We start from the raw sequence: 27655 nt of genomic DNA, 5'->3' as shown, positions 1-27655 counted from the left end.
AGCAGCACGCTGAAAAGTAAATCTTCATTTTCCCATTGACAAATGGTGCTCAAATGTACAGGGATTTTAAACTGACTCTGCTCCTTAATATTGGCTTCACTTCCGGTAGAGTTCAAAAGATCAGTCTTTCACTGCTGGCAGGGAGATCATGAGGCTGGTTGCACTTACTCCTCTCTGACACCTTCCCATAGAACAAGGGGAAACAGGTCTATCTCCTCCCATCGGACTCCAGTGTGACATCCACTGCATCATTGATAGCATCTGGCATGAAAGTGAAAAAATTCCTTGATGTGGATGTGTGGATGTGGGTTACAAAGCTAGCAGTAATGTGGGAAGGCAGTTATTTGTGAACCTTGAGTAACATGCTGTCCAGTGAATGGAGGAAGTGCAGCCCAGAGTCAAATGTTGTACCTGACTGAATTACAAAATGACTGACAAAACCTTTGGAAGAAAGAGTAGTAAGAAATTATGATCTTGCTCATAGATACCCAAAGAAAGTAGGTCCTATCCTACCAGGACTGTCGCTGTACAGTAGCTTCTTAATGTGGGCATAAGAACAAAGAAGGCAGGGGTTTTGTTGGATGGGCACAAGACTTTTACTTTCTTCTAGCTTCCTCATTAAGCAGCAAGGCTGTGAAAGCAGAAGCAGAAACCTTCCCGATGCAAAACCTAGTGGGCAGTAACACCTGGGACCAAGCACTGAAGGCTGGAAAAAAGGAAAAGATTGTCAAATTCATTTTGGAGGTTTCACAGTATTTCAACTTAGCTAGAGTGAGCTAATGCTGAGATGTTGGGAAATGTGTGGAAGAGAAAAGATTGCTACTGAGATCAATCAGTATGGAGCAAAAATTTCTGAGAGCATATTCAAAGGAAAAGGACAATCTCAAGTTCAGCCTGGTAGTGGAGCTCCACAGTATCCTATGATGGGAAGACATGTGGGGGGAAGGGACAAAAAGTAGGGGACTTATTCACCAAACTTAGCAGGAGAGGCATGGACTTTCTGGAGAGGGAAGAGCAGTGGTAGTAAGCAGTGTGCACATCAGGGGATCAGATCTCTCTTGAGCACAGTTCTGGTTAGTTTAATGAACTAGTTAAACCTATTGCCTTAAACTACATTACTTACTGCCTAATGTAAGCCTATGCTAAGCTGTTGCTGAATTTGCTGTTGTACTTGTGAAGCCTGTACATACGTGAGTGAATATGTAAGCTTCCCTGCAACAGGAAAAAGTAAAAGATTTTTTATTCTGCAAAGATCAAAAACTTGTGTTAGCAATAAATGTTGTTCTTAACTAAATAATATTCTAAGTTTCCTTGGACTCAGCCACAATTTGACATGAGTAACAAGCAGAGTTCAAAAGCAGTGCTTTTGAGTTCTGTTTGCAGAAACAGAACACGCAAATATCTTGATTTTTTCTCCTTTGGTTAAGGAAGAGCAAAGATGGTTTAGTCTCAGGGCTTCAGTCTCTAATACATTAACTGTTTTGAAGAATAACACTGGCTTTTATTTGTCTGCATTTGATCCCAGAAAACTACTTCCTTTATGAGAAACACCTGTTCATATTACACAGTATCTGCAGATGAGCACTGACAAGGCCCAAGATGCCTACACCTTCTCAGTACAAGAGAAGGTTGAGTGTTAATATATTTATCAGGACCTAGAACTGATTCTCTTAATACAGTATGTCATGGAACATCCTTTGACTTAATTTTAAACTCTTAGAAATGAACCTTATGCTGTATAAATGATGCATCATGTGTATACAATACGACGTTATACCATACACTTCAAGATCTTACTCTTTGTCTAATGTAGTAGGTGGGCTTTTACTGTACTTCCTCTATGCAAAGTTTTTTTTTTATATAGATACTAGTACTGTACCTTTATAAAACACAGATTTCTGGAGAAAAGAGGCACCTGTCGCTTCACTGGTGAGTACTAGCAGGCTTTCCCTTTCAGATTCCTCACTTACCAGAATCTAATAAATATAATGAAAGTGCAGCCTGTGATATGTTTTCAGGTTGGGGAAAATCTTAGTGTTATATGTTGGCCTATTCCCTTAGGGAGTCAGCATTCACCTGAAGTGTCCAGCAACAAGGGACTCTAAGATTGTAACACAGAAATGAGGAATTTCTTCCTTTTGTTCCCAAATAAGTTATTTTCCACCCCATTAACCAGAAGACTTGTTTACACTGTAATCGTCTCTCACCTGATCAGTTTGACCTCTTCTTTAGCTTCCTTAATTTCCACATTGACTCTCATCTACTTCTGTATTCTCATAAGTAAATGAAACAGTCTGAACAGACAGGCTAGGATTTGTGAGGCAATTGGACAGTTCTGGTTTTAACCACTCGAAACTTGAACTCTGTGAAAAATGTTCATAAAAATCTGATGTTTCTTCTTAAATCACTGCCTCAGTACTAGAGGCTGTCAACTTTCTGTATTTTCCAAGCTGGCGTTCTTTGTCTGTCAGGAAACCTAGCAGTATGCAACCAAGGAAAGACTACTGGAGATTTGGCCCTTAGGCACATGGTTTAGTGGTGGACTTGATGATCTTAAAGATCTTGTCCAACCTAAATGAATCTGTGATTCTATGACTTCAGTTTATTTCACTTATATTTAGTCCATCAGGGTTCTTTTTTCAGTTTTGCATATGATTGGTTTCTGCTGTAACTAATGGAAGATTCTTTCTATCTATAACCAGTTTTTCTCCTACGCCCCTTTTCTATGATCTCTGTCACAGGTCTTGACAGAAGAGTATCAAAATCTATAATACTTTTATCCTTAGAAATGTTGTACCCTGTTTTCTGACATGGCTATTAAGTGCAATATAGGCATATAATTTACTTTCATTCATTCCATAATTAAGACAAAGGCATTTTCCTTTTAAATTGGGGGAACCCTTCTTAGAAAGCATTACCAGAGTTGGTGGCAGCCTATTATACAGGTTTTTAAGACTTTAATGCTAACTAAACACAGTTGAACAGTCTGACATTTACTTCCCAAATTTTATATCCCCAGAAATATTTTCTTCATAATATCATTTCTTAACATAAAAGTCTTCATTTTTAATTTCATTAATCCTTTTCTACCTTTTTCTATTTTGAGAATGTTTTTTTCAGATATGTTCATCAAACCTACCCTACAGTTTGTTTATCTGGCTTGAATTGAAATATGAATTAAGTCTGTGCTCTTTAGCTTCCTACCTCTATCTGGCAATAATTTATTGCTTTTGAGTTTATTTCCACTTTCCCCCTCATTTTCTCTCTTTTTTTTAAAAAAAAATTATTTTAATTCCAGTTCTTTGAAGTTAGAAAACTTTTAGGTAAGTTCCTCAGCTGATGTACTTTTCTGCCCTGTCTTTTTTAGCTTGGTTTGATAGTAAATTAAATAGAGCACTGGCTTTGTCATTGTATTGCTGTTCTCTGTAAGAGAGACTGTTGTATTAGGTAAGATAAATATACTACCAGGCAATATATTGCAATGGACAAAAAATATTTTCCTTCTTTTTCTTACTTTTGCAGTGATAAGGAAACACCTGCTGTTCCTTATTTAAGATCTAAAAATGCAAACTGAGTTAATCCTTCCAGTAATTATTATTTTCCTTTTGATACTGTTCTGCCTCCCTCGCTGAGCGATGAAAACTGTTCTTAGCCACCCCGTTAAAACAGACATGCAGTATAATCACAAATCACCATTAACCTCCTGAGTATCCTTCACACCTTTCTGAAACTATCTCCCTCTTGCCCCTGGATTGTTTTCACTTTATATTATGAAGATTGTTTTTATGCTTTTTGGGGTTAGGTTTAGATGAATCTTTGTCCAAGCTGTAAAGCCTGCAAATATTTTTGGGGCAACACCACATTAGGGCACTATGATCTGGTACACAGAGCTTGAAATCAAAGAACAAAAGCTAATTAAAACATCCTTTCTGAGAAGTAGGAAAAAGTTATTAAGTCCAACTTCATGTTTTAGCCTATGAAAACTACAGAGATAGCTACACTCTCTTACATGCAGGGCATTGCTATAAAAAAAGTTACCCTTTACTGAGATTGATTTGGGTATAATGGGAAGAACAGACTAGCCAGAAGTCTTCTGCAGCTTCATGAAATTCTTCTCTGCCCAGCCTTGACATGTGATTTTTCAGCAACAGGTTGCCAATTATGCCATTATTTCCTACTCTTTTCCAGCCCAGTGACGTATCTTTGAGGTCTTCTGCTTAAGTTTTTAAGATAAACTATTAAGCTAAATTGTTTTAATGTACAAATAATAATAGCAGATAAAAGTACATTAGGAAGATAAATACATTTTTAGTGTGAAATTCTCTGCAAAAGTCTCAATGTTGAAAGACTCTTGCAGTATCTATGGTCTTCTGTTAAACAAAAATATCACCACTAAGTGTTGTGAGATTTTGCTGGAAAAGAGTCAGAGGGTAGAGAACTTTTCCCAGTAATCCAAACTTTCAGCAGGGCAATCCTGCTGTTCATTTGGAGTTAGGGAGCTCTCTACTGTTCATCTACTGAGAACAGCTAGAGAATAGCTGCCCGGGCAGCTGTAAATGTTGGCTGTGGGAGGCAGGATGTGCAAGTGGAGCTTGTCTGGTGGCTAGGCAAATTCTAGCTGTTGCTAGGATAGCATCTTCTCTCTGAATGGCTTTTCACAAGGCTTTTCTGAGAGTGAGGAGAGGTTATGTCTGCTGTTCAGAAAAGATTAAGTAATATGTGGCAGTGAAGAAATGCCATGTTTTCAGTGCTTTCAAGCACTTATGCTGAGTGCTGCCCTGACTTCAGACCTTTGGTTCTCCTAAGCCAGAAGCCATCACTCTATCTCACAGGTGTCAGAGGGAGCATACGCACGGATTGTAAAAGCATTAATAGAAAGCTACCCTTTTAGTGTAGTTGCTGTACCTTATGGAGAAAAGATACTGCTCGTGGCATTCAGTTTTCTTATTTTTTCTAGTGAGATGCAGAGGAGTTTGAATGCTTCCCTAAGCATACAAATGCTAATGAGTAACTACAGGGTCAGCTCTCAGCCTCCTAACCTTCCTCTGCTAGGTAGATCATATACATCTTTTGATCCCCAGACATTTGTGGATCAATGGCATCCTGATGTTTCCAGTGACTGGATGACCTGGATGTTGTTAAGAACCTCCCTCAGAGCTACATTCTAATTTTGAAAAGGAAATAGAGCCCAACAGACCACCCAGGAAAGACTGCTGACTACTGTCACATGCAATATGTTTCTTCTAGTCTTTAGTCACTTTAAGCTGATTTCTAGTCCTTTTTCCACCTGTATTTGTTGACTAACACAACAACAACAACAAAGGGTAGACCTGGTGGTGGGAAATGAATTTTTTTTTGCTATTTTGAAGGTTTTCCATTCTGTACTGTGAAGCAGCCAAGGCTGTTTAATATTCTTTTCATAAACAGCCAGAGGAAGCTCTGGTATACTGATTTACCATTTTATCCTATTTAAGAAAATATAATACAGGTACACATATATTTTTAGAGAATAGTTCTCTTTGTCTTTCTTTCTTTCTATATACGTGGATATTTTTATACATACTTTACTCTCATCAAAACAGATCCAGTGTACGTGGTAGGGAACTCTAGAACTGAGTCACCAATATTCATTATTTTCATCTAACATCTATAATTAAACTTATTTGAGATTCTATTTCTGTGATTATACAGAATTCCTATAAGCATATTTAATACCACCAAATGTTTCAGGCATTAACACTAACAAACCTTCTGCTACATTGAGCAATTTTATCCTCTGCAGTTCACTATTTGTTTGTGCTTTGCAGCTAATAACTTCTGCTGTTAAAATTAGAATTTATGTTCTTTCCGTTAGTATCTGTCAGCTACGTGCCCTCTACATCAAATTAATCGTTTTATTTATTCCTGTTGCGTGGTGATATAAGGTAAACCTTTATAAGTTGTGACTTAGAAAGTCTATTGACCTACTGTTAATGCCAACCCCAGCCATAGTCTGGGAACTGTGGCTGGCCTGAAGTCATCCTCCTCCCCTCAGCCACCTCCTTGCCAGCTGACATGAAAGCCTAGAAATGGAGACAAGGTGGATTTGGTTTGTTTTGTGAGTGTACTTATGTTTGTTTTGTTTTAAGTCAGTCGTGTTTCACTCCTAAACTTAGCAGGCGATAGATAAGGCAAAACCCCTGATTTCCTTATCCAGATTAACTGTTTTCAGCAGTGCATGGTCCTACCAGCTTTGGTGTAATTGCTTGTGACATGTGAAAAACAGTGGAAGCATTTTCCATAGGCAAGTAGTGCAATGATCAGAGAGTAAATCATCACCTTCAAGTAAAAAATCTTTTGCAGTTAGGTGGCCATTGTATGTACAGCAGTCAATCCATCTTTTTCAGTCTCAGTACCAAAACTACCAATTCCATCATTAAACATTTACCTGTAAACCTTGAGGTGAAGACGTTTGAGCTGCACTGCAATTCCACAAGTTCTTTATGAATTAAATATAGCTGTTACTATCAGGTCTTTTTTTCTGCCATTTCTATACACCTTGAAGGAAAAGTCACAAAAAGTGAAGTATCAAAATCGAAAGGTGTTTTAATGTTAACTAATAACTCAGGATATTGCTTCAAGTGATGTTGAAAAGTTGATCATGTTGGATCAACAAAATTTTGATCTTGAATGTGTAGGTAAGAAAATCTTTGGGACAGCTGCTTTTACTCCAAAACGGCAGGCAAAGTGAAATTATTCTTATGAAATTAATGATTCACACAGTGAAATAGTAAGAGTCACACCTAGAATCAAAAAAACAATCCCTGTTTGGCTCCAGAGAATTCAGAAAAACAGAACTGTAAAACTAGATCCAGGTCAGTCCCTCCGGAGCCTCAGAGGTTTGGATTTGAGGTTCCACCCCTAAAATGAATTTAGTTTTTTTAGAAGTATAACGTAGTTTTAAAAATTTACAAGACCTATGAGTAAGATGCAACTTGAGTGCTGAAGTACATAGTGAAAGTCATTTAACTTCAGAGGACGGATAACTATGGGTGGGCTAAAAGATGGGGCTGATGGAGGAGGTCAGCCCTCTTTAAAGTAAGTTGTTTCTTTTATTTAAACAGTCGATGGAAATCTGGTTAGTATAAAAGGCATCTAGCTTCTGATGGACTTTGAGGTGCTTCTTTGTGGCCAGGCAGTAATGGAGTACTTTCTTTAACTCTTTGTACTGGAGTGCTGGCACTTAAATGTACTTATTATATGTGCTGCTAATTTAATGAAGTGCTGCCTTTTTCCATAATGAGAGGCAGATTTTCCTGTTTCCAGTCCCCATACTACCCTCAGCTACTGCTGTGCAACCTTACAGTTGGATCCCACTGCTGTAAAACCATGGCCCAGGGAGTAGCTCTGGAAATGCCACTATTCATCAGGAGTGGGCAGGGTGCAGGTCCCCTATCCCCAAGCCAGGTGAGCAGAGCAGGTCAGTGACAGTAAGTGGGGTCAGCCAAGATCCAGAGGGTAGTTGAGGTGCATGGCCAGGCAGAGACATACCTGCAATCTAGCTCAGGTGAGGACTGAGCTGAAGCGCGGGTCAGCAAAGACATGGCAGGTCCCAACCAGGCTCCTTGTGTCTCTTTCTCACACAGCTCTTTTCATAGCACCCTCATCCAGGCCTGATCTGGAATGGGGCTCCTGAGCCCGTGGGCAGAATGGTGGTGGTGTCGCAGGGGATGCTGGTCATGGTCAGCAAGGCCAGTTAGAGCCCCGAGAGATACAGGCTGTTTTTCAAGTTGATATTTGTGACTCTTTTTGATGAGGAAGAGCCATGAGGCATAAATGCCTGCACATCTTCAGAAATGATCCCTAAGTGTTCTTGAAATTCTTCCAATTTTGATACTATTTTCAAATCCCCAAAAGTAAACCAGACCTGGACAGCCAAATTCATAGCATGCAGGTTTGCCTGCTTCTCTTGTAAGGTTTTTCCTGGGGGAACATCACTGCTATCAAACTGATGAGCTTTAATCTTACGATGACAAATGAAAAACCTGCCTACTGCTCTGCACTTCAGCCACACTCTGCTGCAAGTTAGAACTGTCATCATTCATATGAAGCTCATGGGGTTAGGGTTAAAACCACCAAATGGGAGGCAATCCCAGTTGAAGTGTGAATCTTTCGGAACCTCTGGTGTCCTTTCTTGTCCCCAGTGTTTCATCTGTAGTTGTGGTTAAAAATAGAAGAGAGAATTCTTCCAGATCCAGTTTTGGAGATGGACCCCTCATCTCTTGGGATTTGAATTTAGAAAAAAAAAAGAGGACAACAAATCACATTTTGTCTCAGTTTTTTGGGGTAAAATCCTATTCACATGGCTTCCTAACCTCCCATTAACATAACACCGAGGCTCATTTTCTGATGTCCTACTGTGTAAGAGCAGTGGTCTCAGAGCCACTATCCAAAGAAACCTAAAGCAAAGAGGTTTCTTAGCATCCCCCTGGCATGTTTGGCATTATAGAGGCCTCCCCATGGATAATATTGACTGACGCCTCAGTGAGAATTTTGCTGGTAACTTCATTTAAAGAATTTCCCTTCACCTGAGGATCAGTCTGGTAAATTTTATTGTAGAAGAAAACTGTTTGGTCGACTGAAATTTGACATTTTATTCCCATAGCAGCTTCCCTCACAGAGCCTTCCAGTTCAGTTATTAATGAGGTTATTCTCACAGTAACTCTGAAAGAGGTGAATATTCCCACTTTCTAGCTGAAAGAGATGCTTCATAGTCTATTATATGTTTCCTGATCTCACGGGGAAGTCTATTACTGTTAAAGTGGAATTTAGACTTTCTGTATTTTAGCAATGCATTTTCTCAAGGATTATCTTTTCTGTTGGACATACCTGTCAACCTGTTTCTCCTTGCAATAGATTTCAGAGATTCTCTTTGTCAGTTCATTCATAAGAAATCAACATTGTCAGTCAGAAACCCTCTTTTCTCAATAAAAGGCAGTTATGTTTTATCACTTACAAAAGGTCTTAAAGACGCTTTACTTTTGAGCAGGTCCTGAAACTTTTCTTCTTATTTTCAATGTCAAGTTTACTCTTCTAAAGAGCTATGAACAGCATGAAGACTCACAAAGGCTTCCCTGCTATTTACTGGCTGTGATAAGGTCTAGTACATCAATTCAATTGTTCCTTGATGACTTTTGATGTTTCCAGTGTTGTCACTAAGCTAATAGCTTTTCTGAACCAAATCTCTGTCCTGTCACAAAACAAAACTGTTTTCATAGCAACAAAAAGGGATCTTTAATTAAAATTTTCACTGATCTTAAAAAAATAAAAAGAAATTCACTAACTTGTGAGTTTGTAATAGTAAAATTTCATAAATTGATGCTTTATAATAGGATACATGGATGAGTGGTTAAGATGATATCAGAATTCCAATTACTTTCCACTAAAAGAGTTAGTCTATGTAAAATAAACCTTTCTACTAGAAAATATTTTACTTGAATGCTATATGCTAACAGAATGTAGATGCAGTTAAATCAGTTGCAAAGACCTTTTGTTATGGTAAACTAACCTGAAGATTTGACACAGCCCAACTAAATCCTAATGATTTTGATGTGGCAGTGAGATCAGGGTTACGGGCTTAAGTCAGTTGCAATTTTATCCAATGCATCAAACCTAATAATTTCAGTTCTTTATGTCACATAGATTCAGTGCCAACCTAACTGGAGAATCATGTGCTTTCTTGTGGCCGGTCACAATGAATCCTGTGCTCAAGAAGTGAACATCTCTACAGCACGGATGTATAATTCTTTCCAACTACCACCAAATATTTTCTGGCCTTCAGGTTTGTGTGGTTACCCAGGCTTTGGCCATTGACAGACGCCAGTGATGGCTACTTAGCAAAGGTGAGAATTTTTACATTTCAGTCCGTCCTGACGAACATCTGATTCCTGATATATTTTTGTAGTGCTGAGTGATACACAAATATGCAAAATCTGTGATCTGTCATTGCAGGCTTTTCACAAGAATCTGTGGCTATTTGCTGTTTGTTGAAAAATAGTAGTAGATTTAGCATTGCAAATTCCCTGTGTTTGAAGTCCAATTATCTTTTTAGCTTAATGTATGGGTGACTAACCAGTCATCATAATAGAAGACTAATGAGATGTTAACAAGGTCTGCTTTAAAATAATGCTGCTGAAGGATTACACTAAACTGACCCACACGGAAATCAAGACCATCTAGGCTGATGGCCCATCATCAGCGCTCAAGTTCTTGCTCTCAGTCTATGGTACCATATTACTCTTTTCAGACAGATCAGGTCAGTGCCCCTCCACCTCCATGGGCATGGAAGTAGCATTTGAAGAATATCTTGTCTGTTGTTCCCCTGAAAGGGGTCAGCTCTGCACAGTTCTTTCTTCTTAGTCAGTCTGAGTCTTTTCCCCACTTTGAGCCTACACTATGCTGTAGTTCTACCCCTTTCTGAACTTGTTTTTGCCATTTGGTTTAGATGATATCCCGGGGTAGGAATTATAAATTGAATTGCCTTTTTGCAGTATGAGCCTCCATTCATTCTTGCCACTATTGTATTTTGTCTCTTTTTCCTTTTAAACTCTTTCAGCTGCTGACATTTTAAATCTTAGGTACCTGTCAAGGGAGATTTGCCTTGGTTATTGCCTGTACCATTAGTCATCATTGGGATTTCTGAAGACCTTGCATGATCCCCAGAAAAGACAAGTAAAACATATCATCCTCTGTGCTAATTTTTGCAGCTCACATCATCAATGGTGATGCTAACCAGACAGTCATTCATTTCTGTTTTATACTGCACTGTCCATGAGGACACGCTATCAGCTTGGGCTTGATCCCTTCTAGATTGTCCAGCTGACTTTTTGCAACAACAAAACACATTTTGTGTTCCTTGTATTTTCTGCCTAGCTCTGCCAGGTCTATTCAACCTTTTGGGTTTTTTTGTTTATTAATAAGAAACAGTTTAAAGTTCATTAGCTTATATGAGCAGCTTTACCTTCAAATAAGAGAAGTTGTACTTTAGATTGTATTAGCTTAAATCTTTCTGGCACAGGATGTTTATTATTATACCTACTTATTTTCAGAAAGCTAATTGGTTGTCTTCCTGGGATTGTCATCTAAGCCAAAAGATCTCCTTTGCAGATCATTTTAATTTGTCTTTACCTTTATCACCTGTGCTCACTTACACGTGAGGAGAAAATGCAAGTATTAGAGTCAGTATATTTTAATGGGACAGGGATCAGAATTTGATCTTTACTTTGATATATCACAATTTCTGTAGAAGTAAAATACATAAACTCTGTACTAAAAAGTACTGTAACTCCCTTGTGAAGGTGAATAACTCATTCTACTGCCCTTGAAACTAAACTTCTAACAAAACTAACCTTGTAGATTATGATAAGTTGTCATGATTAGCTTAATTCAATCTAAACATCCAGCCAGCCACCAAAAGGGGTGCTCCTGCTCTCCTTCCTGTTCCTGCTGTCTGCAATGTGCCAGAGGTGGTGTCCATGTGATTGTCTCACTTTCTTGTCAGGTTTTCAAAGAGCAAGTCTTTTACCTGGATGATCATGTGCTCTTGTCTTTGCATTACATGACAAGCATCATAAAGAAGGGCTAAAACACAGTGTGGTGAGGTGGTCTTAGAGAGAATTTTGTTGTGTGTTTAAGTTCTAAGGCATGTAAGTTAAGCTCCTGATGTTGGGAAATATAAGTATTTTCTACTACTTCTCATTATTAGGCTGTCTGAAAATAGAAGTCTTTCCTGTGAAAAGCTAAAAGCAAAATGAAAAGTAATATTTATTGAAATGCTCTGATATCAGCAAAAAATGATCAGAAACGCACACACACTCCGCATGGACACAGATATAAAACAATAATAGCAAACCAAAGATTGTCATGAATCAATACCGAGAAATTTTTCATTTCAGCTGAGATCAGTGAACACCTTTTGATTTTGTAATTCTTTCACTTCTTTGACCAGTGGAAAAGAGGTAAAATGGAAAGCAGGCACAAAGCAAAAAGATGAGAAAGACCCCAAATCTAGGTAATTTTCTGTTTGCTTTCATTGGAGTTGAAATCAAATTCTTAATCAAAAGATCAGAACTTTCATGTTGCAGTGTATCCTTCAGATTGACATTATTTATGTAAAATAATTTTTTTTCTTCTCATATCTTCCTACATTTGCTCAAGAAAACCATGGCAGGGAAAAAACTTGTTTTTCAATTAGTTATTTTTCCAGCCACCTCAGAGTATCCGTGTATGTCTTTGAAACAGAGTAACCTGTCTGAAGATCACAGAGGCAGCACACTAAACTCTCCAATTATGATTTTTTATGGTTAAATTTTGGACTAGTTTTAAAAAGACATAAAGCCAAGAAAATTGACTTAATTTTTTTAATCTAATGCTCCCAAGAAGGACTGTGGGAGAGACATACAGTCACAAGAGCTCTTATGAGCAGTACAATTAACTTATGTCAGTAAATACCTATTCATGCTCAATCCTTCAGAAAGGAACGGCTAATTTCATCAAATTGGTGTTAAAATTATTGTGGAGCAAAGCAACAGCCAAACATTCCCACACCTTCCACAGAACAATAAACTATTTCCACCCTCTCACCCCCTCACCCCCCACCCCCTCACCCCCCCCACCCCTACCCTGGGATAACAGTTAGCTCAGTCCCTGGAGCTTCTGGTGAAGTCCTTACTAAGGCTACCACAAGGCAACCTTTAAGCAGACTTTTGGCAAAAATAAATGATAGTGTTCTTAGATCAAAATCCTTGCAGTTTACAGCTGTAGGACTTGTTGTGCTGACTTCAATGGCTTGTTGACAGATCTCTGCTACCTGAAAATCCCTCCCAGTGGCTCACAAAAGATGACACCCTCATCCCTCAAAGCATCAGGATTACTTTTCTTAGTTTTGTTTTGGTGATGTATCTCAAATTTCTCAGAGAGGTCTTAAGATTATAGGATGGCACTCAGTAGTTTCAGTTTAAACTTCTTTCAAAGAAAAGCTGTAATGATTTGCAGCTTGTTCTACTTGCCCAAGGAGCAAACTTTGCTTTACAAGTTTCACGTAGCTGCTCGATATATCTTTCAGACTAGGTGTCTTTAATGGTAGTATGATTTTATTTTGCCTTATTATAGGTATAAACATCTCTGGAGAGAAATTTTTATTTAATCTTGGGTTCCAACACATTCTTGTTTACCAAGGAGTCGCAGTTTCCTTGTGAATGTAAAATCACATCGTCATTTCTTTTGCAGTGTTTACAGAATAGCATTAGAAAAGGAATTACGTTCTTTTACAGAATCAAAAGGGAAGCAAAGTTTTGACAATCAATCCTAGCACCTTCTTCTTTAGCAGCTTGGTTGTTTTCAAATGTTAGTTTTCTTTTGGATTTCAAATTTATTTCTGGTTGTGGTAACACATGCTTGTTTCTCTAACAGTGTAAGTAATTAACTGATTCACAAAATTCTTCTAGTCTGTTTTTATAGGATTTTGGAAAATGGTAGATTGTTGTAGTTCTTTCCAGTATTCATTTTAGCTAACACATTCAGAAAATTCCCCAGCCGTTCAGGAAAGAAAACACTTTTAACAATACAGCGTGAGGTGGATCTCACTGAATACCATGTAGAACCCCATGATGTTGACGCTGCTTTTGATGAGCAAACTGTGTGTCATTTAAATATTCTGCAAATTTGATGTGTAGCTAAATTGCATGTGAAGTGCTACCTTGTAGGAGGATTAACATAAGGAAGTAAGAATTTCTGTAATGCATCACAGCAGATGTTATTTAGCCCACTCTTACCTATGGTATCAGATATTTATTGATAGAACCTAGAAATAAGAGAGTTATAATATTATACTTTTCCAGCACCATAGTACTGAGGTTTTCTCTCCATTTCTGGCAATCAAGAGAAGAGGTTGCTTCCTCTTCATCATGTCTGAAAGGTGACATAGACGAAAGATAACAAGGAACTTTGCCAGTTTGTTTTGTTTTTTTTCTTTTACAGAAAAGTGTCAATTTCAGTAAAATTTCATTGACTTTTGGAACAGACTTTTCCAATGAATAATGTTATAATGGGCAATCAAACTTTTTGCCAAATCAAAATGCCATTTTTTTCCTTTACAAAAATTAAGCTTTATATTAGGAAAACAAAGTTGGTTTGGAAAGTTTGAATGGAATTCAAGTTTACATTTTTAAACTGATTACATTTTGGCTCAATTCAAAGCTAGTCTACATTTCTGTGATACGACATTTTTTCAGAGGTGTTGGAATCTGTTACTCCTATTCTCTTCTACAGATCCAAATCTTGCCCCTGTTTACATCTCCCATAATCCAGTACACCAACACCTCTGAGTGAACAAAGTGTGCATTACGCCAGTGCTATGGGTATACCTACATAATGGGAGATATAGTCCAGCCAATGACCTCATCTCACAGATGGACATAGCCATCATCACAGGGAAGCACAGCGTAGTACCGAACCACTGCGAAAGAAACCACTTCAGATCAATCAAGAAGTCTGAAATGAAAATCTTCTGATAATGCAGAAATGTTTCACTTTGATTGAGGAGACTGAAGTATATATTTCCATTTGTAAGATGGGCATTAGTCTGAACTTCTTTTGGAGTTGCAGCAGGGTGGAAGGTGATTATTGTTGTAATCTGCTTGTGATATTTTAAAATGGAAAAATTTTCATTGGTTCAAAATTAAATACTTTAATTCAATTGATAAAGTAGGAAAATTATATTTTCAAATCAATAGTCATAATTATTTTGCTCCATTAAGAGCCATATCTCTTTTTTTTTTTGAGTGTAAACTAATATTCAAGTATCAGAAGTTCCCAAGAGACAGGAATTATATTTTCCATACATTCAGTCTGCAAACATGATTAGACTGAAATGCATTTTAAAGTTCAAAGCAAAATTAGCTGAATTTAAATAAAATTTGTTTGTCATACAAAGATCTTCAATTCCTTCTAATTGCAGATGAACTCTGGATAATTATAAAAATTTATTAACATAATTAGAAACAGTTTACATTAAGAGTAAAACACTCATTAAACTTGAAGAATTGAGACATTGTAATGCAATTTAAATGCAAAGCCCCTAAATACAATGATAGGAAACACCATACTTCATCATTAATGAGATAAAACAGGCTCTGACCCTGATTTTTTTCTTGTCCTTCAGTTATGTAAGTCCTTTCTAACTAGCAGGTTCCTCAGTGAATTAATGTATGGGAATGTCCCATTCCGCTCAGAAGCCTAATGAAGCTATAAAGATTTTGTGTTCTGTGCTCACCTCAATGATATGCCTGGCTTTATAATTCTGTCAACAAAAATTCATTTCATACTTAATTTGAACAGTAACTTTCTTTACTACTGCATTTCCCATGAATAAAGCATGATGGAATGTGACTTCTTACGACTACCCTAACCATTTTATGCGCCTAAATCGAATTTTTAAGCACTATTCATGTTTGTCCTGTCTATATCCATTCAAGCTCATGACTCCATCATGAGTACTGAATTTATATGACTGTATCTGTTTGGTTATTCATCTTATGTGTTTTTGTGTGGAAGTACAGTACCAATTTTAACAAGCTTTGATCGCTACTGAGACATAGTTAGGTTCTGTCAGCACAGCCTCATGACTTTCTCTGAAAAAGGCTGGAGATTCTGAAAAGCAGACAGACATATAAAGAACACTGCAGAGCTAGTTTGAAATTCTAATAGCAGTGCTGTCCAGTGAGTCTCAGGTCAAACCATACAGGCCAAATCTAGAAGGAAGATCTGATTTAGTTGTTACTCTCTTTTTCTGCTTCACACAGAAACAGGAAGCATTTAAACATCCTGAAACAGACACGCAACATCTAAGACAGTGCTTAGACTTAAACAAAAATCTAGTTTCTTGACTGATGGCCACATCATATTTCCTTGTCTGTTTTCTGTTGAGACCAGTGAGAACGAACCTGGATGTCTTACAAATAAGGCTTTACCGTACACCTCCTAATGCCTCAGTAGTCATGTTCTGGTTTTGGCTACTGCCAGAAAGCCCAGCTAAATCAGTGGGAATCAGCTAGAGAAGGACAATGTCTGGATTTAGCTTTGGACGTTTATCAAGCTATTCCATTTTTTTTTTTAATTGAAAGGCCCCTGATTTTTTTTTCTATGGTGCAAAGCGTGCGTATGCCCTTGCTTTTACCATGTTGGGTTGGATATCTGTTCTTGGAGATACAATGATCTTTCAGGTAATTGTTATTGAGTATATTTGGACTAGTCACATATACATGCTATAAATATTCCTTAGCTGCAGTAAGAACAACAGATGTCAGTTCTATGTAGAATCCACCCAATATGCATATTGCCTCTTGAGCTAGATGTAATTTACGTTTGAACAAATGATGGGTAACATGAGAATATTTTAGATTAGCAAAACTACTTTTTTGCTAATCTTGCTAAAAAATTGCTAAAAAATATGAAAGAGTAGAAATTTTGTATTCTTGTGTGATGTCATAATTTAAGCACATAACAAACTGCATTGGTGTAACAGTTCATTTGGGTTTTTTTGGTTCAAATCACTGTACTACTCATGAATAATGCAGCAGAGGTGAATGCATATAGAAGATTTCATAGTTTTATTATATATAATTTTGTACATAATACTGGTTATTTTGCCAAAAAATAAAAATAGGCATTTCCAGTAAAACTATCCAGGCATTTCCCCTAAAACTATCCAGTGTTTTTGCAGTATGGTTGTAAAAACCCAATAGTGCATATTTCATCTTTCTTTAGAAAGTTTTATATAAAATGTTCGCTCTATCAGTGCTCAGGCTGTTGGAAAGATGTGCTTGAGAAATGGTGTAATCTGAAGTGGGAGCCAGGTTCTGCTCTCAGCTCTGTGGCAACTTGATGTATGGGGTGGGAGTCAATTACCTACCGATTTCTGTATCTCCACTTCCACAGCAGTGTACACTTTTCACACTTTGAAAATTGCTTTCAGTCTTTATAGTGGTTTTATAAAGCCCTATTACCTGAATTGGCTGTTGCTACTCTCCTGATTACTTGTGTGTCTGAGCACTAAACTACCTCCTATACCTAAGTTTACAGCTGCTTAGAAGTATAATGATTCACGTTTCTACAGACGGGGCAGAAGATATTGAAGCCCTTGCCTCAGGTCACATGAGAAGGGTATGGCAGAAGAGGGATTCCTGGGTCTAAGTTGGTGACAAAGCACTGCGCCATCCTTCTAGATATTCCTGATATTTTTGAGCACACTGGTGTATTTGATCAAGTACCTGTAATGGCTAGGACAACTTTTTTTTTTTTTTTACTTTTCCAGGCAAGCAGGGAATGACCTTTCATTCAGCTTGTGAATCCCATTACCATCATCCAAGCTTTTATTAGTTCAAAAGCAAACTACTGGAAAAGCTCTACATGGGGCTACTTCAAAACCATGTAAATAATCAAAATAAGGTATATACAAGGCACTTAAAGCTATTAATAGAGACTTGAAGCTGTGCAATGGAATTAATTTAAGATGTATCTGAGTGTGACTAAACTGAAAGAAACAAAATACTTTAATTTATATGCATATATCTCATTACTGAAAATAACAAGCATCAGTCACTGTAATACAGTTTCATGCAACAGATGCCATAAATGAGGATCTATTTTCTCCCTTAGTTAGCCAAATATCTGTTTTATTCCATAATCCTTCTCAGTTTTGAATTAATGGTGACTTTTTTAGGGGTGAAGGTGGGAGATTATAATACTTCTTGATTTTTCCATCTTGATGAATATCAGTGAAACTGAAAGGAAACTCCCTCATACTGTTGTTAATGCTCACAGTTTCATTCTGTGAATTTACCTGTACGAAATATTAGGTGATGACAATATAAACTAATCCTGATTTCTGAAAAATGTCCATACTCTAAGACTGAAATTCAGATCTGATGTCCAAGATCTCCAAAGTACAGTGTGGTAGTAAAATGAAAGAAGTGCTAAAAAAGTTGGAAAATATTTTTTTTCTCTTGCATAAAGAATACCAAGAAAGCTGTTTTCAAAAGAGTAATAGTCATATTACTGTTACTGAAGAAAGTGTCCTTCTGCCCAGCCACACCATTATCTCAGTGGGGCTTTGCACTAGAAAAATGTCATTAGCTACAACACCAGGCTCCACAAGAGTTAGACATGTCATGTTTTAGAGGACAAGAATACAGTACTTGTGACATCCTTGTAGCACAGAGGAAATGACAGTGTCTGATCTTGATGATATTTTAAACACTAGAAATGCCAGAGGTCATGGTGAGCTGTAATTCTCAGAATAAGTGGTGACCCTGTACTGTTGAATTTTCACAAAAAGAGAGAAAAACCACATACAGAACCTAAAAAAAAAAAGTGTGATGAACAAAAAAAAGCCAAAAATTTTGAGAGTGTGAGATTAAAAACACCTGAGGAAAACACCTGAGGAGAATGACTACTGTAATAATAAGGTGGCAGTAAACTTAGCTTGACCATTCACTGTTTATCAGGGCTGTGATGCTAAGGTGACTTCTGCATGGCTGATCTGTTGCTGATGGGACTGTTGCTTAAAACATCTTAGTTTTACTCAGCTGAATTTGGTATTGGTCTCAGTTGCAAAGTATCCCTTTTATTATCCTTTCCTACCATCTCAAGGGAGGAACTTCCCTGTTTTTGAATCTACAATTTGTGAGTATGTTTGAATGATCAAAAGAGACCAAGTTGCCTCACCTTAGTGAATTAACCCTCTCCAGAAGAGCACAGTGGCTACAAGCCTAGCTCATTTCAAACGTAGGCTCAGTTGTGTTTACATACTTCCACAATCACTTAAAATTATCTTTCTTTTTTCTTGCACAAAACATGTTGCAATCATTGTACCTTGGTTTAAGAAAAGGCTTATGGGACAGTGAACTATAGAAAGAAAATGTTCTTTTTCCCTAATGAAGATCTGAAATTGTAACATCCCACTTTCTATGTGTTAAACATAAGAAAAGAGAAAATTTGACCAATAGTTGTGGGTGTGTTTTTTAACCACGTATTTGACTTACTAATAATCCATCTTAAATTCCATGGTCTAATGCCTCATTTAACCATTTGTTTCTTACAGAAGCCCAATTCAAAATTAAATCCAATTTAAAAAAAAACAAAGCACAAACTCGTTCTAGTCATTCAGAACAATAAATGCCATTAAAGAAGGAAGTACAGAGAAATAGAATAGAAATTATATGGACAACAAAAAAATGTCCTTCTCATACCTAAAAATAAATGCTTAATCTTAGTTTTACAAAAACAAAATAATTCATCAAACTGGTGTATTTAAAAACCAGACAGGCTTCAGGACAATAAGATAGTCAAGGCTTACTGAAATGTGGCTTGACCGAAATTTAGACAATTACAGACTTTCAACAGTTTTCCAGTTTTTTTCAGGAACTGACCTCATCTGAGTGATTGCAAAATAAAGAACAAACTCAAACTAAGCTTGCTTTAAGGATCACGTTTCTTAAAAAATAGTAAAATATATAGGAAACATGAGAAGATTTGAAAGCAGAGGAGTGGACACCAGCATGCTGGAGGGAAAAATTGGTGAATTTTCCCTATCAAAGAAATGAATGAGATTAATACATGGTTTTGAACCTTTTCAGTGCTGTGTTGAATCCTTACTTAAACTTAAGGATCAACTTAAAGATCCCAGTCATTAAGGTCTCAAATCCTCTGTTCAGGGGCATGCGTGTGGGAGGGATGACCTGTGGGAGCAAAATATAAGTTGATGTAGGTCTGTGTGGAAGGTGGTTTTACTAAACTGGCCATCTTGTCCATCACACCAGTATTGGACCAGCAAGAACTACAAGACAGTGCCACACTGGTAAAATTGGCGGGCGGAGGCCAGCTGCAGGTTGTTGACAGACAATCTTGCTTCTCAAACATCTGGGTAGTTCTAACTCCTATGTGATTCAGCACAAAATTTGGTTTCCAGTTTCCAAGCAGCTTATAAATCCTTTGCAAGGTTATGCATTTTCATTTTAGTATCCAATTCCTAAAACTGCTATATGCAGAATTACCATCTTTTTTTGCTAAAGACTAGAGTCTGCTGCTTTCAGCTGTCAGCTCTGGATTTGATTTAGACTCCAGCGATTACCAGGAAGGTGGTTGCTACAGCTGCACTAATAAAAGGAGCAACCATGTTTCCTTGAAAACAATGTAAGCAAGCATAAATGAACAAATACTTAAATATATTATAAGTGTCATTAATAGAGTAAATACGATATTACTGGAAGATGGAAAATAAGATCTTAGCCCTTTTCAGTGGCTTGATATCACACTTGCAACTTCCTACTCCATGCTTAGCTTCAGCTGATACAACTTCTTTTGACAGACATTTAAAGTATTATTGGTTTTACAGGATTTGCCTCTTCATGATGCGAGTCACATTTTTGCTGTATTTGTTCATGTTACCACATTTTTCCAGTGACAGCCTGTCTCCATAATGTTGCTGATTCCTGCTAGGCCAATAACAGGCACATAGATAGAGGTACATGACTAAAGGCAGGAACGTAAGAAAGTTTTAATTTTAAAAAATCCTGTTAAGTTGCACTGAACTTTGTCAACTCTGGTTCACTGAGTTTAGCTTTAAGTGTGATTCTTTTCTGACAAGTGACTGTAAAAACTGTATCACACATTGTCATGTTTGTGTTTCACTGGCTCTGTATAAATTTTGTTCAGGTTGTTGGATTTTTTTTAAACCACCAGACCTACAAATGAACCAGAGATCTGAAGGACATGCTGTGTTCAGTCTCATGCAGCATCAACAATAATGGCGTTTATGAGAAATGAATTCTTTCACTCACTTTCACAGCAAACCACTTCAGTGTCTAGGGCAGACTGTGCTGTCCGATTTTCATGAAGAGGGATTAAATCCATTTTGCTGCCAAGCTAAAATGAAACATCCCCAAACAAACTTATGCCACATCTATGAAATAGTCTTATAGTATTAGCATTATGTATTGTATTAAGGTGGCAAAGTCTGGGGGGGGCTGATCCTGCTAGCTCATCATGGGACAAGCTTCCATTGCTGTAACAGAAAACGGAAATTATCCTGCAGAGTGATTACTATAACAATACCATCCTTATATGACTACGTATCTGTAAGCAGATTGTGTTACTTATCTGAATTATTCAGTACTCTTTTAACAGATGTTGATCTTTCGAGAATATGCTGAGCAGTTTTTGCTAATTGCTGTGTAATGCTAACTTACAGCTTGTTACTTCGTTAGGACAGAGGTATGTTTCTTTTTCAAGATATTGGGCACTGGAGGCATTTAACCAAGATGGGTTGATGAATGAAATTCACGGAGCATATTTTAAAGCAAACCTCCTCTTTCCTAGATATTAAATGTGTTTGGTGTTTTAAGAGAAAAATTTAACAGCACATGGTAAAATGACATCACTGGGAAACACTGTCATTACTTTTCTTATCTGATTTCTGATTCTGACAGCACTCTACAAACTACTTTCCTTTTCTCCTTTGTTTTGCAGTTAACTTTGACCACTTTCAAATATTGCGGGCTATTGGGAAAGGGAGTTTTGGAAAGGTAAGAATTGATTTATGTTTAGCAGTTAAAAACCTAACAGAGAATTCTTTAATGTATTTCTGGCGTGACTTGATTAGACTAAGATAAAGAAACATAGGTTTTGTAGACTTTTGCTTCATAAAGACATCAGTTCATCAGTACAAAGTGAATGACTATTCATTAAATTATTTCTATTACAATATATGCACTAAAATTAATTGAGTAAAAATTATTACAAAAATTAAATCTCCTCAACGAGGATCAGCAGAACTTAGAAATCTGTCCCCAAAACAAAACCAAAAACAAAATAGGAGCAGGCTACTTTTTTAGAGCACACTAGAGTGATCTTGTTCTTAAATCTCTGGACTTATTCGTGTCTTTAAAATAATTGCAGTATTTTAAAGGCTCTTTACATAGAGTCAATACACTTGGGACTGTATAAACTGACATACACCGTAATTATGATCATTGAGTAAATGTTTGTTCAATTCAACAGGCTTTTGCTGAAACAGAGAAGATTAATGGTTTGTTTACACATGAGTAGACGACCTTTCTTTCCTATGATAAAGGCTATAACAAGGTTTTAAATTTTAATGTTGGCAAATACAAGGCCATGCAGTCAGAGAAAATCATATTATAAAAATATTGGAAACCGTTACTTGTAGGAATACATTTGAAGGTGAAATATAACTTCAGTAACTGACCAAGCAATAGCTATCTAGATCTTTATTTAAATGATTCTTGCATATATGCTAGCTGAGTGCCAGTGAGCTTCTGTGGTTAAGTATTAAGCACATACACAGGCTTTTGCCTGCTCTTGACCTACACAGAAAATTACTTTCATTTTACAGAGGCCTGAAATACTTCTTGCAGCATGGTCCTTCACAGCATGGTCCTTATTCAGTTCAGTAGTTTCCAAGAGAAACCCTCTTTGAGGTCAATAGGAGAATATGTTGCTAGTGCAAAATGATATTCAAGAATCCCTTAAAAATCAGGACAGCTGGAGCTCTATGATTGTGATGGAATATCATGCCAAACTAAATAGAGGTCCAGGAGCAGAAGTTAGATCCACAACAACTAGTTAAAGATATATCCAAATCATGCTGGCCGTCTCAAAGATCACCTGCCACCCCTCTTTCTTCAGAGCTTCCCCATTCACACCTCTACTGTTCCTGCCCTTCCAAAGGGGCCCTCACCCTTCCACATCATGCAGGAAAATAAAACAAGCCTACATGCATTTTGAAGGCTTATTTGTTGATGTTTGATCCACACTTCTTCACAGCATTCAGGAAACTGGTGAATGTTTCTGATATTTCTAGAAACATCTGATTTTCTTGCAGGTTCATAGAGTGTTCTTCCGAACCTGTTTTGGTAATATGTATGGGTGAGAATAAATTCTCACAACTCTGAGAGAACATGTTTAATGCAAGAAAGGACTCATGCATAAGTCCTCTCTAAACTTAAATCCTTATTTTGCAGCTGACAATGCAACAGAAGAGTCCTTGGCATAGCAGGCTTATTTCCCCAAATGAATGCTAGCTTCTGACCAATTACCTCATTTCTTCCACAGACAGGGAATTAAAGAAAGCCATTTCAAAATTACCTATTATACCATAGCCAAAAGCACAACATGGTAAATCAGTCACCATTTCAAGTGTCTTTCTCTCTGAGTCAACCTTGCCTTTATCATTCATTTAGAAGCCTTGTTGTTGGCAACTTTTCCTATTACTGTCCTTCTGGAAGTACCTAGCAGCAGAAAACATCAACAAATGATGCAAGACTTCTAATCCCTATTGACTCGCTCTTTACTGCTTGGGTCCTATTGTGCTCTAGCATCCCCCAGCATGTAACACCATGAACATGTTCGGTATCATGCCTTCCTTAAAATGCCTTCTTCCTTTATAGCTGCTCTGTGGCCTTTTTTGTTTTCTGAGACCAGTAGGATGTTTTAAGACATGCTTTACTTTTTTATTTTATTACTGTTGGTTCTCTCTCTCTCAAATTACTGTAGTTGCTACAGCAGCCTTAGGCCTCAGCAGGATATTAGCGCAGGAGGTATCTGATATGGCAGGGACTCCACACAGCTCAGCTCACTCTTGTGCAGAGCTCAAGGTGGTCCTCAGCACCTCACCTCTTCCATCAGGGCTGACTGCTTCAGCAGCTACACTCTGCCCCTCTCAGCTGGCTTCAGAAAGCAGCTCCCTGCCTTTTCCTTTGGCATTTTCAATTCACACTAGCAACATTTGCCGTTACAGAAATTCCTAGGCCATTTGGTACCAAATGCTTTGTATCTCAAGAGCTTGTCTTTTCTGAGAAGTGGCCACCTGTTTTAAGCATTTTAAGACTTAGTACATGCTATTTCTTAGGGACATGCTAAGAGCAGGTGCAGTCCTGTACACACTGTAACATCTTCCCCAGAAAAAGTGAAGATATATTACAGCAGTTGTGAGGAGTGTAGGAAATGGGTGTGCAGAGAAGAGGAACAAGGAGCATGCTCCTGTTTCCTGAAACAACCAGGCTTGCTTCTCTCCTCTTGGAAAGGCATCCTTTCAGAGCTCAGGTTGCACCCTTGTGAGGGCCAGATGAAGAAGGTGAGCTCTGAGCAGGCAGAGGACCACTGCAGTCACAGCTTCTGTGCAAGCAGCAGTTCATTTGTTCAAGCCAAGTGATGTGCAAGCTATGGCAGACTGGTGTGTGACCACTCACCGAATACTTGTCCCCCTCCTGGGCACATGTATACATACCCAGTGTATGTATCTGTACATACAGACACAGGTACAGACCTGTGAGCTGCTGCAAGGGTGACAGTGGTACCAAACTAAGGTATGTGGCACTCCTCCAGGGGTAGCTTTGCTGGCTTCAGAGACCTTGCTTTGCTAGGCAGGTGAAGGTAGTGCTTTGCTTATGTGTTGGTGTCCTCATATGTAACAGGAACCATTGATATATTTGGTTTTTATGCTTGGCATGTTCCAGCTATTAGTATTTCCAAATACATTTGAAGTGGGCCAGGTCAGAAATTTTGTCCAAGCAGCTTTTATTCCTATATTAAATATTTCCCTTCTCAGTCAATTCAGAAGTAGACACTTTAAAAGACTCAAACCAAAAATCCTGAACACTGGCCTAAGTATTTATTTCTTTATACCATGTAATACCTTAAAAATGCTCTGTCATGTTTAATCTGGCTAATTTTTTCCATTTTGCTATATGTAGGGCCATCATTCTTATGAAAAAAATTATGGCAAAACTTTATATATTTGAAAATCACCCAATAAGTACAAAACTGACTAGGAGAGAAGTAGAAGAATTATCATTGTTCTTTACTGCAAGAGTAACCATATAATTGCGGGCTTACTGCCACAAAATAATTTGTATTCATGTGAAACAACTAGTTTTCAGGGATATTATACCAATTTTCTTCAAGTTCTTTGTTCATGGGAGCAGGTATATTGAACAATCTGACCTTAAATGAAATTCAAATTATAATATGAATGTACAAATTCTTTCTCCTGGTTGTCTAAGATGCTGAGACACAAGACGTGGTTCTGATTAATCTGGTTGTATAAAACAGTGATTTCCTCTGCTGAAGTAATTGAAATTACACTGGTGTAAAACAGATGGGAGCCCAGAATCACGTCTACACTGATCGAGAGTACTTTACTAAATAATATGCAAAGTATTTCAGAAAAAATATGCTGCTATCCTAAAAGCAACATAATCCACAACTGCAGAATATTAATATTTTTTGACAGTATAAACACCTGTTTTTTAGCTTGAGCTAATATGAAAGAAGACTAAGCAGATGCTTGGTCCCTGCTCCAGCTGTCGCGGTTTGCTCAGGGGAATCTGGGAATGAATCCCCATTTCAATGAAATTCCCTGGCAGTATAAAGCCAAACTTATGACATGCATTCTCCAGCCTCTTTGTGTAAATCTTTCCAACTCTGCTTGTAGGCTGAGACTATGAGCATTAATTTTTCAGAGTATATGGGTAAGAACAGAAAAGGTAGCAATATTTCAGGCACATGCTTCATAGCAGATTCGCCAGTTCCCACACTGAGTGTGAAATGTATAGCTGATTTCTGTCTTGTAGTCCCCTATGTCTAGGTGAGTGTCTTCTGCCCATGGAATGCCACAGATCCTCTCCTGGGGTGTAATTACTCATGGCAGCTATGGGTGCCCCATCTGATCTACTGACCTGACGTACTTGATGCATAAGATTATGACACAGGAGCAAGGCTGAGGTGTGCACTGCAGCTGTCAGCTCTCTGTTATCAGGGACTTTGCATAGAGCAGCTTTCTCTGGCTGCAGTTTTGCATCTCTCCTTTTTTATGACCTGTCATGAAACCACATCATGTAGTTCATCAGAAGCCTAAGTACTTATACACCAAGCTCAGACCAAAATGGCTTAATTGAAACTAAGTGCTCCTGCTCCCTGCTGTGTTTTGCAGCAAGTCAAACTTTTCAGCCATCCCCATCTTTTGTTCTGGGAAGACCTTCTCTGAAGCTAACTATGGCTTCTCAGCCTACACAGCATTATGCAGCTTTCTGCAGCAAACCATTAGCAAATTCTGCCAGTTTTTCTCAGCATAGCACTCACTTCACTTACCTAGGTCTGCAATAACCCATAGGGCACTTTTTTGTTGCCCATAGCAGTCTCAGTGGCTCCGTGACCTATTAATCTGGAGATTAAACTTGACCTGCAGGTGCTCTATTTTTTGCATGTGAAATCAGAGGAAATCCAAGAAGGCAGCTTAGAAGTGGACCATAGCATATATCACTCCTGAAAAATGAAGTTTAGGCCCAAAGCTATTCGCTTTCTTCCCCTGGTTCTGAGGGAAAGTGGCTCCAAGTCACACTCCGGTCAAATTTCTTTTAACCTGAAAGTTTTGACGGCAATTCATTGTTACCTTCTCCCAGATATGAAAAAGATACAACCCTGTGATAACAGCTAAGACATGTAGAAAAACCCTCTTTAAAAAGGAATATTTTCACAAGAGACTTTAAAAAATAAGCACCATGTAACTCCAAAGAAAATTAATGAGATTCATATTACTTACACTTAAAAATGTACAACACAGATGCCTACATTCAAGCTAGTCATCTACAGTCTCTTTTGGGGACTATAAAGAGAAGCCATCCCTCTAGAGTTGGTTCCCTGTACCTATTTAGACCCGTACCTTAGGGGGAGATGGATGTGCCTGTCCCTATCTGCTGACTATGAAGCCAGATAGTTGTTGAGTTCGTGACACTTATATTTGGTTTGAAGCATCATCTATAGAAGCTGATGAAGCAGTTTGAGCAGGGCACTGTCTGGGCTTTGGTAAATGATATTACAGAAAAATTGCAAGAGGATGTTTTAGTAATGTGAGCGTGACAGGCTTCCATACTGATACGTGTAAATAAGGTGATTCTTCACGGATTCATTAGTCATTGCAGAATTTGCTTGTTGAGGTGCCAGAGCACAAGTCTGTCGATATTTTAAAATGAATCCTTTGGAAAGAATTTAAACCATAAACAAAAAAACCCAATTTAAACATTTCCCGTTAAGACTGCACATGTGAGGAGACCTCAAGGGCATTTCTTTCCTTCCTGCAGCCGTGGAAAGGTTTCAGCCCATTGATGTCCTGCTCAGAAGAAGAGCTAACAGCCAGCAGGTAGAAATGCCAGGGAGGATCTCCACTATGATTCAGCGCTGTCGTAGCTATTTCCAGCGCTTTTCAGAATAACATCCATGAGGATGCAGCTTGCGTTTCCTGATTTTTTAGTAGGAAGTAGCTTTAGTATTTTAATTAAAATCCTATTGGTTTTGAAACCATGTTAAAAGATGTGCGTAGGCACACATTACTAGAAAACATTCTGCTTTAAAGCTGTATGCTAGGCAAGCTTCTACTAACAACAGAAGGTCTGTTTCAGCTGTGCCAAATACCCTTGTCTTTACTGGCAGGTAAGAGAACTGGGCGCTTTCTGGAGTCACAGTAGTGTTTCAAAACCTGTTTACATTGCATATTTAGGTGCTGTATATGATCCTAGTTTGCTGGAATAGTCAACCCTGTAAC

At 37.9% G+C, this 27655-nt stretch overlaps 1 protein-coding gene across 1 annotated transcript in view; it reads left to right on the top strand.

Moving 5' to 3' along the window:
- The window catches only part of STK32B (serine/threonine kinase 32B), a 184406-nt gene that overhangs the window by 7412 nt on the left and 149339 nt on the right, over window positions 1–27655 (top strand). Inside the window, exon 2 of the mRNA XM_064449122.1 lies at window positions 21565–21620. Coding sequence (XP_064305192.1) covers window positions 21565–21620 — 56 coding nt within the window. The remainder of the gene's footprint in view (window positions 1–21564; window positions 21621–27655) is intronic.

This window comes from Phalacrocorax carbo, chromosome 4 (assembly GCF_963921805.1).
Source record: "Phalacrocorax carbo chromosome 4, bPhaCar2.1, whole genome shotgun sequence".
NCBI lineage: Eukaryota > Metazoa > Chordata > Aves > Suliformes > Phalacrocoracidae > Phalacrocorax > Phalacrocorax carbo.
The sequence above is the reverse complement of the archived record's forward strand: the minus strand, read 5'-3'. Positions and strand labels throughout refer to the sequence as shown.